The following is a 12926-nucleotide window of genomic DNA, read 5'->3' on the forward strand; positions in this document are numbered from 1 at the left end:
TAGCTCTCACACACACAACTGAAACGCTCTCACACACACTACTGAAACGCTCTCACACACACTACTGAAATGCTCTCACACACACTACTGAAACGCTCTCACACACACTACTGAAACGCTCTCACACACACAACTGAAACGCTCTCACACACACAACTGAAACGCTCTCACACACACTACTGAAATTTTAGCTCTCACACACACTACTGAAACGCTCTCACACACACAACTGAAACGCTCTCACACACACTACTGAAATTTTAGCTCTCACACACACTACTGAAACGCTCTCACACACACTACTGAAAAACCAAGTCATTTCAGTTGAACAGGAAGTTAATTCTTGACAAGGAAACTGAAGGAAAAAGTGTTAGATTTCAAACAAACCACTACACAGATGTCTACTCAGCAACCTGTTAGTTAGGGGTGGGTTTTTATAATCGATTTATGGATTAAAATCGATTCTGGCTTGGATAACGTGAAATCGATTCATTAAAATCCTGAATCGATTTTTTAATATAAATTTATTTTACCCGAAATGCCAGAATCTCTGGTGAAACCTCACAAAATTTCAACAACCACCAAACAGCTAAGACAGTAAATGAGAGCAGGTACACGGCTTCTGCACAAAGACGTAAACACACAGCGCGGACCCGCGGATCAGAATCAGTGAGATGTCGCCTTTCTCACCCGACAGCACGGACACGGTCGGGGCTGAAAGCCGACAGCTCGCTGACTCTGATCTGTCGGCAGGTCCGCGCTTTGTTTTCACGCCGTTTTTGCGCCGATTCTAAAGCTGTTAGTTTTATCTCTCTCCAAACAATATTGACTGAACCAGCAGCAAAAGAAGATCCAAACTGCGCTTCACATAAACATCGTCATGAATTCCCTCACTGTTTTGCTTCCACCACGATAAAATCGCACGTCATGCACAACCCTCTCTTTCTCTCTCTGTACTCCAAGAACAGTTTCCCGTCTAAAAATCTGTTTTCTGTATTATTCGCTTGCTTGTTACGCACAAGTCTACTGTTGTTTACAGCGCAGTCGGCCGCTGTTTTTTTTTTTTCATTTTACATACTTCCGAAAAGAAAACCTAATTTCTGCCGTTCAATACTGAATAAATTTAAACTTTTTAAAATTATGCAAAATGCAAAACGTTAGCCGTGTCTCTAATAAAACCGCTGTAACGTCAGAGGTAACGTTCATATGTTGATTAATGGTTTTCTTTCGTTTTTGATGTACTGCAGAATATTTTTTATAAAATCCCAGGCCAGGAAAACCACCTTCATGTTTTTATGTGTTTTATCTTCAGCTACTTTGACACAAAGGCATCTGCTGTGATGCTCACACCTTTGATAAAGTCTTGCGTGTGTCAGCTTCCTTTTTTTAAATACAAAAATATGTAAATGTACTGATCTGAATTATAATATTTCTGACTGTCAAAATTCCCCATAATCAAATCGAATCGAATTGAATCGAATCGTGGAACAAATCGATTCTGGACCTTAGTGAGACAGCTGCATTACTTAACAATATATTAGCCTCAGCATAAGTCAAAATTTAGAATAGCGGGAGACGTGCATTATCCTGGTTATTTTTTTTTGGCATATGTGCTTTTTGTCTTTTTTAGCAAAGAAAAATATCTTAAAATCATCAATAAAACCAGGGAGAGAAGGCTTAGCGTTCCTCCATTTAGCACAATGGATATGATATTTACTCAAAACTATGATGATGTTAATAATGTCTGAGACATCCAATGCTAGATGAGCCATATAAAAAAATTATGATGTAATTCAAACAGTGGCACATCATTAATATTTAGGGAAATCCAATTTTTTAAGTTGCACCAAATACATTGTGTGATAGGGCATAGAAAAAAAAAAGATGTTCTAGGGTTTCATTTTCATCAGTACAAAAAGAACACTGATCCACCTCAAAGCCAAATCTCTTTTTTTAGAAATTCTGCCACAGTATTAGTTTTGTTTAAAGTGTGTTTCTTTAACTTTAGGTATAGGCTATTTCATAAATTTTTAGTATGCTTTATCCAGTGTATATGAAATAACTAAATTAGAACCATGCCATGTAACCATTCTGTTGTAACTATGAAATATTTTGTCTTTGAAGAAACTACTAACAAATTTCTTATTGCATTTTTATCAAACAGCTGACATTGCCCTAGCAATAAATTTGGGAGCACTGATGAGAAATTATTGTATATCATAAAAATTTTAATCAAATGAAGCAGAGGCAGTGGGACCAGTTCACAAAATTTGTTATATTCTCTTTGAGAACAGTTTAGACAATATTTTTCTGAAAAGTCTGTGTAACTTAGAATGACACCGTTATCATCCAACAAATCTGTTATGAATATAATATTTTTGTTCAAACCAGTCACTCTTGAAAATTGATTTTTGATTAAGTGTTATTACCCTATTATTCCATAAGGTTGAATTATGGGGAGAAGTTGTGGGTAAATCTCATTTTCCCAAAAATGCAACGTCTGTTTTGGAAAGTTTGATATCTTTATGGGGATTTTATTTGCCGCAAAATCACATTTCAAAATAAAGTCTAATCCTGTATACTATTTTATTAAACAAGAATCATGGGATGTGGAGCTAAGTAGAGTCTGGCTGTGACAGACAAGATTTTAACCATTTAATTCTAAGGGTGCCAACCAGAAATTCCAATTCTGGAGTTTTGATACCACCTTTATTGTATCCCTTCACAAGCTGAGATCTTTCTATGTAATGGGTTTTATTCCTCCACAAAAATTCGAACACATTTCTATTTATGGTTTTCATGGTATTTATCGTTTTTTTATTTTTATATCATTTACATGGCGCAAAAAAGGTTGGGGACTGCTGTACTAGCAGGTTGCTGAGTAGAAATCCTTGTAGTGTTTTGAAATATACCACTTTTTCCATCAGTTTCCTTGTCAGGAAACAACTTCCTGTTCAGCAGAAATGCCTCTGGTTTCAGTGGTGTGTGTGAGAGCGTTTCAGTAGTGTGTGTGAGAGCTAAAATTTCAGTAGTGTGTGTGAGAGCGTTTCAGTAGTGTGTGTGAGAGCGTTTCAGTTGTGTGTGTGAGAGCGTTTCAGTAGTGTGTGTGAGGGCGTTTCAGTTGTGTGTGTGAGAGCGTTTCAGTAGTGTGTGTGAGAGCGTTTCAGTTGTGTGTGTGAGAGCGTTTCAGTTGTGTGTGTGAGAGCTAAAATTTCAGTAGTGTGTGTGAAAGCGTTTCAGTTGTGTGTGTGAGAGCGTTTCAGTAGTGTGTGTGAGAGCTAAAATTTCAGTAGTGTGTGTGAGAGCGTTTCAGTAGTGTGTGTGAGAGCGTTTCAGTAGTGTGTGTGAGAGCTAAAATTTCAGTAGTGTGTGTGAGAGCGTTTCAGTAGTGTGTGTGAGAGCTAAAATTTCAGTAGTGTGTGTGAGAGCATTTCAGTAGTGTGTGAGAGCGTTTCAGTTGTGTGTGTGAGAGCTAAAATTTCAGTAGTGTGTGTGAGAGCGTTTCAGTTGTGTGTGTGAGAGCTAAAATTTCAGTAGTGTGTGTGAGAGCATTTCAGTAGTGTGTGTGAGAGCGTTTCAGTAGTGTGTGTGAGAGCGTTTCAGTTGTGTGTGTGAGAGCTAAAATTTCAGTAGTGTGTGTGAGAGCATTTCAGTAGTGTGTGTGAGAGCGTTTCAGTTGTGTGTGTGAGAGCGTTTCAGTAATAATGTCCCTTACGGCACCTCATACCTTTGTGTTTCTGTGTGTCAAAATGTTCCATACAGAATATTTATCATGGCATGAACCCTCTGCTATTCCTCATTTTACTCAACAGTGACTTGTCAATAAATCAATAAATTTAAAAACAAAATTAAGTTACAGTTTGTTTCCTGAGTGCAACTATGCCACAGAGCATTAGATATTGCTCTCATGCATTTTTCTCCTTTTCTCTATGAAATATAATTACTAATCCTGTAGATCCAAAGTACTGTAATCCATCCTGGATAAGTGGGAATGAAACCATGACTATGTGACTCCAACGCTCCACAGTGTAACTGAGCACAGTAAAAGAAATGTAATTAATGTATAATCTACTCACAAATTACTCACACAGTGCTTTACCGTCAGGAACAGGCACTTCATGTACAGTGCTATTAAAAGTCTTTCAGCAACGTGACCGCAAACACGCCCCCTACACTTTTTACGTAGCACCTGTGGCTCGAGTTTTTTGCTGGTTTCCCGCGACTGACGACTCGTTTAATTAAGACCCTGAATTGGGACACAGCCTAGTGGTGCCGAGCTGGCGCACCGAGCAGTTCCTGTTACCTGCTGTGTGTCTGTTTTTACAGACTGCAGCAGCACGCTTTCGGTGGTGTCGAGCCAAACGGACTTTAACGTGTGTTTGAACGAGCTGACGGTTCACTCGTTAAGCTGAAAGAAAGATGCTTTAATCACAGCAGTCACACATGTGTCCACTGCACCATCTGGTGCAGGCCCAGGATCCTCCTGCTCCACCAGGCCCAGGATCCTCCTGCTCCACCAGGCCCAGGCTCTTCCAGCAGCCACTAGGCCCAGGATCCTCCTGCTCCACCAGGCCCAGGATCCTCCAGCAGCCACCAGGCCCAGGCTCTTCCAGCAGCCACTAGGCCCAGGATCCTCCAGCAGCCACCAGGCCCAGGCTCTTCCAGCACCCACTAGGCCCAGGATCCTCCTGCTCCACCAGGCCCAGGAGCGTTAAGATGCCGCCTAAGAGGAGCAACGTTAATGAGGAGGAACTGGAGGACATAAAGAAATCCCTAAACTTTATGTCTGAAGAAATAACAACAATTTCAAAACAACAAAAACTGATACTCAATTTAATGGATGATATTAAAGAACTAAGAAGGCAGAGCGAGGAAAAGGACAAGAAGATTGCTATGCTGGAAGGACGGGTGTCAGATCTGGAACAATATTCAAGAGTAAATGATGTGATAGTGACAGGACTGGAAACCAAGCATCAGACATACGCACGGGTAGCAGCAGCAGAGAGAGGGGAGCCACCCGAGCAAGAGCTACGCTCTTTGGAAGAGCAGGTAATGGCCTTCTTTAAAAGCAAAGGTATAGAAATGGACAGTAAAAATATTGAGGGATGCCATCCTCTTCCGAGAAAAAATCAAATACCTGCCATTATCATTCGTTTTGTTAATAGAAAACAGAAAAAAGAACTGTTCAAGCAAGGAAGAAAGCTAAAAGGTACAAATGTTTATTTAAATGAACACCTAATCAAGAAAAATGCAGACATTGCAAGACAAGCAAGAATATTAAGAAAACAGAAGAAAATACAGTCAACTTGGACGTCAGACTGTAAAATATTCATTAAGTTAAATGGAACACCAGAGCAGGCTAAGGTTCTAGTCATCAAAGAGATGACTGAACTAGAAAAATATAACTGATAAATGCAAAGCAGTGCTAAATATGATGTGACCGTCCAAGTGCACAACCAACGCAGATGTCTGACAATTTTCAACTAACAACTCATATAGATATTGAAAATAAGACATTGATGTATGACAGCAACATAGATCCTGATTGTAATTTCTTTAACAATAAGACAAATGAATGCAATTATTATACAAATGAGCAACTTAAAAAGGAATTCAAGGTAGAACAGGGTATAACAATGGTTCACTTTAATAGTCGAAGCTTATATGCAAACTTTCAATCCATCAAAGACTACATAACACAGTTTGAACAGCCATTCAATGTGATAGCCATATCGGAGACCTGGATAACTCCTGGAAAAGAAGAAGACTTTAAAATAAATGGATATGAATTCCTTCATGTAGACAGGATCAACAAGAAAGGAGGTGGGGTGGCACTTTACATTGATAAAAACCTAAAGTACAAAAGAATGGGAAGAATGACAACTGTTATTGATGGAGTGATGGAATGTTTATCAGTGGAAATAAGTATAGAAAAAAGGAAAAACCTAATTGTCAGTTGTATATATAGAACACCAGGATCTAAGATTGAGATATTTAAGGATAATATGGAGGACTTATTTACAAATATAAATCAGAAAAGAATGTTTATTTGTGGGGACTTTAATATTGACTTATTGAATCCAAATCATAATAAGAGTACAGAAGAATTTATTGATTCCATGTACAGCATCGGTTTATTTCCACTGATAACAAGACCGACCAGAATAACATCTCATTGTGCAACTCTATTAGATAATATATTTACAAATATAATAGAAGGAAAGATAAAAAGTGGGCTGTTAATCAATGATATAAGTGACCATTTACCAGTCTTTGCATCGTATAATTGCCATTATAAAGTGAACAACGATGGACATAAGATTATTTACAAAAGAATAAGAACAGAGAAGACCTTAAATTGTCTTAGAAATGAACTTTTAAAGCAAGATTGGAATATTGTGTATGAACAAACAGAAGTTAATAAAGCTTACGAAGGATTTTTAAGAACATTTAACACATTACTTGATAAAAACTGCCCAGTAATTGAAATCAACAGGAAACACAACTATGCAGGAAGACCATGGATGACAAAAGGACTACAAAATGCCAGCAAAAAAAAGAATAGCCTATATCGAGAATTCATAAAAAAGAGAACAATAGAAACTGAAATGAAGTATAAAACTTACAAAAATAAATTAACTAATATAATGAGATCCTGTAAAAGAGAGTATTACATTAAAAGGTTAGAACACAATAAAGATAACACAAGAGATATATGGAATGTATTAAACAGAATAATCAAAAATGAATCAAGGAATAATGATTACCCTGGGTACTTTATAGAAGGGACAAGAAGTATTAATAACATGGAGGAGATAGTAAATGGCTTTAATGAATTCTTCGTAAACATAGGGCCAAAACTGGCAGAAGAAATAAAGGTTGATGGAATAGAAAGGGACACTGGTGAAAATATTGAAAGGAATAATAGCTCAATGTTTTTAAGAGCAGTGGAAGAGAAAGAGATTTATGACATGGTTAGAGGACTTAAGAACAAAACCAGTACAGACTGGAATGATATTGATATGGTAACGGTAAAGACAGTTATTGATGGTATCGTAAAACCATTAAAATATATATTCAACTTGTCGTTTCAAAAAGGAGTTTTTCCACAAAAAATGAAAGTTGCTAAAGTTATTCCCATTTACAAAACCGGTGAAAGACATCATTTTACAAACTATAGACCAGTGTCAATACTCTCCCAGTTCTCTAAGATACTGGAAAAACTCTTCATAAAAAGATTTGACAGTTTTGTGGAAAAATATGAATTAATGACAGATAGTCAGTATGGGTTCAGAAACAACAGATCAACAGCTTTGGCACTGATAGATTTAATGGAAAAGATAACGGAATGTATGGATAATAAGAGGTGTGCGCTCGGAGTTTTCTTAGATCTAAAGAAGGCGTTTGATACTGTTAATCATGAAATTCTATTAAAAAAACTGGAAAAGTACGGGTTTAGGGGAGTGGTTTTGGAATGGTTAAAAAGCTATGTAGGGAATAGGCAACAATATGTACAAATAAATGAATATAAATCTAATTTGATGGATATAGCTTGTGGAGTACCTCAAGGTTCAGTACTGGGTCCAAAAATGTTTATTATGTACTTAAATGATATCTGCAGAGTATCGGAGATTTTAAAGTTTGTAATATTTGCAGATGACACAAATATACTGTGTGCAGGTGGGGAGTTGCCACAGGTTTTGGAAATGATCACACAGGAATTAACGATATTAAAGAAGTGGTTTGATATAAATAAATTATCATTGAATCTCGATAAAACCAAATTTATGTTGTTTGGAAACCAAAAGAAAAACATCGAAGTAGAAATATGTGTTGACAATGTATATTTAGAAAGAGTAAATGAAATAAAATTTCTTGGGGTGATCATTGACCACAAGCTCTGTTGGAAGCCACACATTACTTATGTTCGGGGGAAATTGGCACGGGGCATTGCCGTCCTGGGAAAAGCAAAGCATATGTTGGATCAGAAAGCACTGCACATTTTATACTGTGCTTTACTACTGCCATATATGAGCTACTGTGTAGAGGTCTGGGGAAACACATACAAAAGTAACACACAAACAATAACTATAATACAGAAAAGGGCCATTAGATTAATAAATAATGTAGGGTACAGGGACCATACAAATGCACTCTTTGTCAAAATGCAAGCTATTAAATTCCAAGACTTGGTGAAGCTTAAAACAGCGCAAATAATGTATAAAGTAAGAAATAAATTGCTTCCCAAAGAAATCTGTAAATTGTTCATAGAAAGAGAAGGTGGGTATAACTTAAGAGGGAAATGGAATTTAAAAATACAAAGTGCTAGAACAACTTTAAGAACTATGTCAATCTCAATTGCAGGAGTTAAATTATGGAACAGTCTAACAGAAGAAATAAAAGACAGTCAAAACATAAAACAGTTTAAAGTAAAATATAAAAACCTAATTTTAAATAAGTATAAGAATGAAGAAAACGGGGTTAACCCAGGATGGTAATGTTGCTGGTAATGGTGTTGCGGTTCTTTTTTGGTTGTTTTTTTGTTTTTTTTGTTTTGTTTTGTTTTGTTGTTTTTCCATAACTTGTGTATCTGCAAATATACACATTCTGTATTTTTCATATGAAAGAAACTATACTGTGGTGGGGCTTGCTAATTTCTTGTTTTTGATTTATGTATGTTATGTTTTGTTTTACTTCATATGTTTATATGTTTCATATGTTGTTTGTTTAATTTAAGACAAAAAAAAAATTAAATGAATGAGAGGTAAAACTTGAGGGGGTAGGGACAAATAAGTAAATACTTCAGCCTACTCCTTTTCAAACAAATAATGGAATGATATTTTGTAATGATTGTGAAGGCACATGTTTGAAATGTTTGAAATAAAAATGAACTGAACTGAACTGAACTGAACTGGGTGAAACCAAAGAGAACAATGTGAGCAGGTGCGATACTCCTCCACTCATGTATACAGGGAGTGCAGAATTATTAGGCAAATGAGTATTTTGTCCACATCATGCTCTTCATGCATGTTGTCTTACTCCAAGCTGTATAGGCTCGAAAGCCTACTACCAATTAAGCATATTACGTGATGTGCATCTCTGTAATCAGAAGGGGTGTGGTCTCATGACATCAACACCCTATATCAGGTGTGCATAATTATTAGGCAACGTCCTTTCCTTTGGCAAAACTGGTCAAAAGAAGGACTTGACAGGCTCAGAAAAGTCAGAAATAGTGAGATATCCTGCAGAGGGATGCAGCGGTCTCAAAATTGTAAAGCTTCTGAAGCGTGATCATCGAACAATCAAGCGTTTCATTCAAAATAGTCAACAGGGTCGCAAGAAGCGTGTGGAAAAACCAAGGCGCAAAATAACTGCCCATGAACTGAGAAAAGTCAAGCGTGCAGCTGCCAAGATGCCACTTGCCACCAGTTTGGCCATATTTCAGAGCTGTAACATCACTGGAGTGCCCAAAAGCACAAGGTGTGCAATACTCAGAGACATGGCCAAGGTAAGAAAGGCTGAAAGACGACCACCACTGAACAAGACACACAAGCTGAAACGTCAAGACTGGGCCAAGAAATATCTCAAGACTGGTTTTTCTAAGGTTTTATGGACTGATGAAATGAGAGTGAGTCTTGATGGGCCAGATGGATGGGCCCGTGGCTGGATTGGTAAAGGGCAGAGAGCTCCAGTCCGACTCAGACACCAGCAAGGTGGAGGTGGAGTACTGGTTTGGGCTGGTATCATCAAAGATGAGCTTGTGGGGCCTTTTCGGGTTGAGGATGGAGTCAAGCTCAACTCCCAGTCCTACTGCCAGTTTCTGGAAGACACCTTCTTCAAGCAGTGGTACAGGAAGAAGTCTGCATCCTTCAAGAAAATCATGATTTTCATGCAGGACAATGCTCCATCACACGCGTCCAAGTACTCCACAGCGTGGCTGGCAAGAAAGGGTATAAAAGAAGAAAAACTAATGACATGGCCTCCTTGTTCACCTGATCTGAACCCCATTGAGAACCTGTGGTCCATCATCAAATGTGAGATTTACAAGGAGGGAAAACAGTACACCTCTCTGAACAGTGTCTGGGAGGCTGTGGTTGCTGCTGCACGCAATGTTGATGGTGAACAGATCAAAACACTGACAGAATACATGGATGGCAGGCTTTTGAGTGTCCTTGCAAAGAAAGGTGGCTATATTGGTCGCTGATTTGTTTTTGTTTTGTTTTTGAATATCAGAAATGTATATTTGTGAATGTGGAGATGTTATATTGGTTTCACTGGTAAAAATAAATAATTGAAATGGGTATATATTTGTTTTTTGTTAGGTTGCCTAATAATTATGCACAGTAATAGTCACCTGCACACACAGATATCCCCCTAAAATAGCTAAAACTAAAAACAAACTAAAAACTACTTCCAAAAACATTCAGCTTTGATATTAATGAGCTTTTTGGGTTCATTGAGAACATGGTTGTTGTTCAATAATAACATTATTCCTCAAAAATACAACTTGCCTAATAATTCTGCACTCCCTGTATATTTAAAATTCAGTGAGATTGTACAGTTACTTTTGACCTTGTGAAAATTGCGTCTGTAAAAAGAAGTGTGTAATGAAAATAAACAAAAAAGAAAAGTTAATGCAGTGCTTTCACTGAACCTGTTAAAACACAACTGAATGTCTGCACCACTAATTGTTTGTTATGTGTAGATACAGATGAGACAATGACACAATGTAATATTTTATAACAACTTTGGGCCTAACTTTCACATCTGCTCCAGTTGTTCCTTCAGCCCTCGATACTTGGATTTTATATATATGCCGTATATACACTGTGTGTATAAAAGTTTTAGATTTTATAAAACGAGTAAATGTTGCACACACTCAATTTATTCACTGACCTTGAGTTTTGAAAAAGGGTCTTTCAAACTAGATGTGACAGACTTGCCAGAGCTTTCTTATTTTTTAAGCCCATATAATAACAATTCATTGCTTTTGCTTCTTTCCATCTTATCTTTTTTTTTCTATTGCAAATATTTAGACTTAGAGTCTATGTGGTTTATTGCAGATAGAATAGGCAGAGATTGGTGTTCAAGGGTCAGGAATCCTTTGAGACTTTGAGGGAAAGTGTCAGGAGGTGTGAAGAAGAGATTGCAAAATGTCATGATAAAATAGTAAAAAGTGCAGCATATTCACAGGGTTTTATATTGCTTCACACAGAAGACATCTCAGGTGCAGTGCCTTGATGTTTTAACGTTATTTTGCCTCTACAGATCTGACTTTTTTCAATGTTATGGACATGTGAAAGTATTCATTTGACAATATGATTTTAACTTATTTTAATTGTACTGTATAGTAATGATCCATATGATTATGAAAATCATCTTGACTGTCTGTCACTTAAAGTTTCATCATTCAAAGTGCATGAACCTTACGGTGAGCAGCAATAATATGCACAAACAATTCAACAAGTCATATAAAAGCTATTGAATGTTAAATTCTTTAGTCTTTCCCAGCTAGATATGTATGGGAAATATCAAGGGAAGAAAGCATTGGTACATTGGTACTCAAGTGAAATAACTGCTGGTGACACAAAGTGGGTGGAACACAGATAAACTTTCAGGTTGCAATGGAAGTGACAAGCAGTGAGAGATACAGGGAGTGCAGAATTATTAGGCAAATGAGTATTTTGTCCACATCATCCTCTTCATGCATGTTGTCTTACTCCAAGCTGTATAGGCTCGAAAGCCTACTACCAATTAAGCATATTAGGTGATGTGCATCTCTGTAATGAGAAGGGGTGTGGTCTAATGACATCAACACCCTATATCAGGTGTGCATAATTATTAGGCAACGTCCTTTCCTTTGGCAAAACTGGTCAAAAGAAGGACTTGACAGGCTCAGAAAAGTCAGAAATAGTGAGATATCCTGCAGAGGGATGCAGCAGTCTCAAAATTGCAAAGCTTCTGAAGCGTGATCATCGAACAATCAAGCATTTCATTCAAAATAGTCAACAGGGTTGCAAGAAGCGTGTGTAAAAACCAAGGCGCCAAATAACTGCCCATGAACTGAGAAAAGTCAAGCGTGCAGCTGCCAAGATGCCACTTGCCACCAGTTTGGCCATATTTCAGAGCTGCAACATCACTGGAGTGCCCAAAAGCACAAGGTGTGCAATACTCAGAGACATGGCCAAGGTAAGAAAGGCTGAAAGACGACCACCACTGAACAAGACACACAAGCTGAAACGTCAAGACTGGGCCAAGAAATATCTCAAGACTGGTTTTTCTAAGGTTTTATGGACTGATGAAATGAGAGTGAGTCTTGATGGGCCAGATGGATGGGCCCGTGGCTGGATTGGTAAAGGGCAGAGAGCTCCAGTCCGACTCAGACACCAGCAAGGTGGAGGTGGAGTACTGGTTTGGGCTGGTATCATCAAAGATGAGCTTGTGGGGCCTTTTCGGGTTGAGGATGGAGTCAAGCTCAACTCCCAGTCCTACTGCCAGTTTCTGGAAGACACCTTCTTCAAGCAGTGGTACAGGAAGAAGTCTGCATCCTTCAAGAAAAACATGATTTTCATGCAGGACAATGCTCCATCACACGCGTCCAAGTACTCCACAGCGTGGCTGGCAAGAAAGGGTATAAAAGAAGAAAAACTAATGACATGGCCTCCTTGTTCACCTGATCTGAACCCCATTGAGAACCTGTGGTCCATCATCAAATGTGAGATTTACAAGGAGGGAAAACAGTACACCTCTCTGAACAGTGTCTGGGAGGCTGTGGTTGCTGCTGCACGCAATGTTGATGGTGAACAGATCAAAACACTGACAGAATCCATGGATAGCAGGCTTTTGAGTGTCCTTGCAAAGAAAGGTGGCTATATTGGTCGCTGATTTGTTTTTTTGTTTTGTTTTTGAATGTCAGAAATGTATAT

The 12926-nt window shown here is 38.0% G+C and overlaps 2 protein-coding genes across 2 annotated transcripts in view; one reads left to right on the plus strand and one right to left on the minus strand.

Moving 5' to 3' along the window:
- The window catches only part of lsamp (limbic system associated membrane protein), a 499113-nt gene that overhangs the window by 431127 nt on the left and 55060 nt on the right, over positions 1–12926 (minus strand). The window lies entirely within an intron of this gene.
- On the plus strand, positions 4685–6473 carry LOC147314164 (uncharacterized). The gene has a single exon (XM_086260901.1). The coding sequence runs from the start codon at positions 4717–4719 to the stop codon at positions 5407–5409; it is 693 nt and encodes a 230-aa protein (XP_086117027.1). The 5' UTR covers positions 4685–4716; the 3' UTR covers positions 5410–6473.

This window comes from Aulonocara sp. 'chitande type north' Nkhata Bay, linkage group LG14 (genome assembly GCF_057382095.1).
Source record: "Aulonocara sp. 'chitande type north' Nkhata Bay isolate Kocher_YH1m ecotype deep benthic linkage group LG14, A_spYH_male_GT1.1, whole genome shotgun sequence".
NCBI lineage: Eukaryota > Metazoa > Chordata > Actinopteri > Cichliformes > Cichlidae > Aulonocara > Aulonocara sp. 'chitande type north' Nkhata Bay.

Coding starts and splice junctions, on each gene's coding strand:
- LOC147314164 (XM_086260901.1), top strand. CDS start 4,717: ATGCCGCCTAAGAGGAGCAACGTTAATGAGGAGGAACTGGAGGACATA.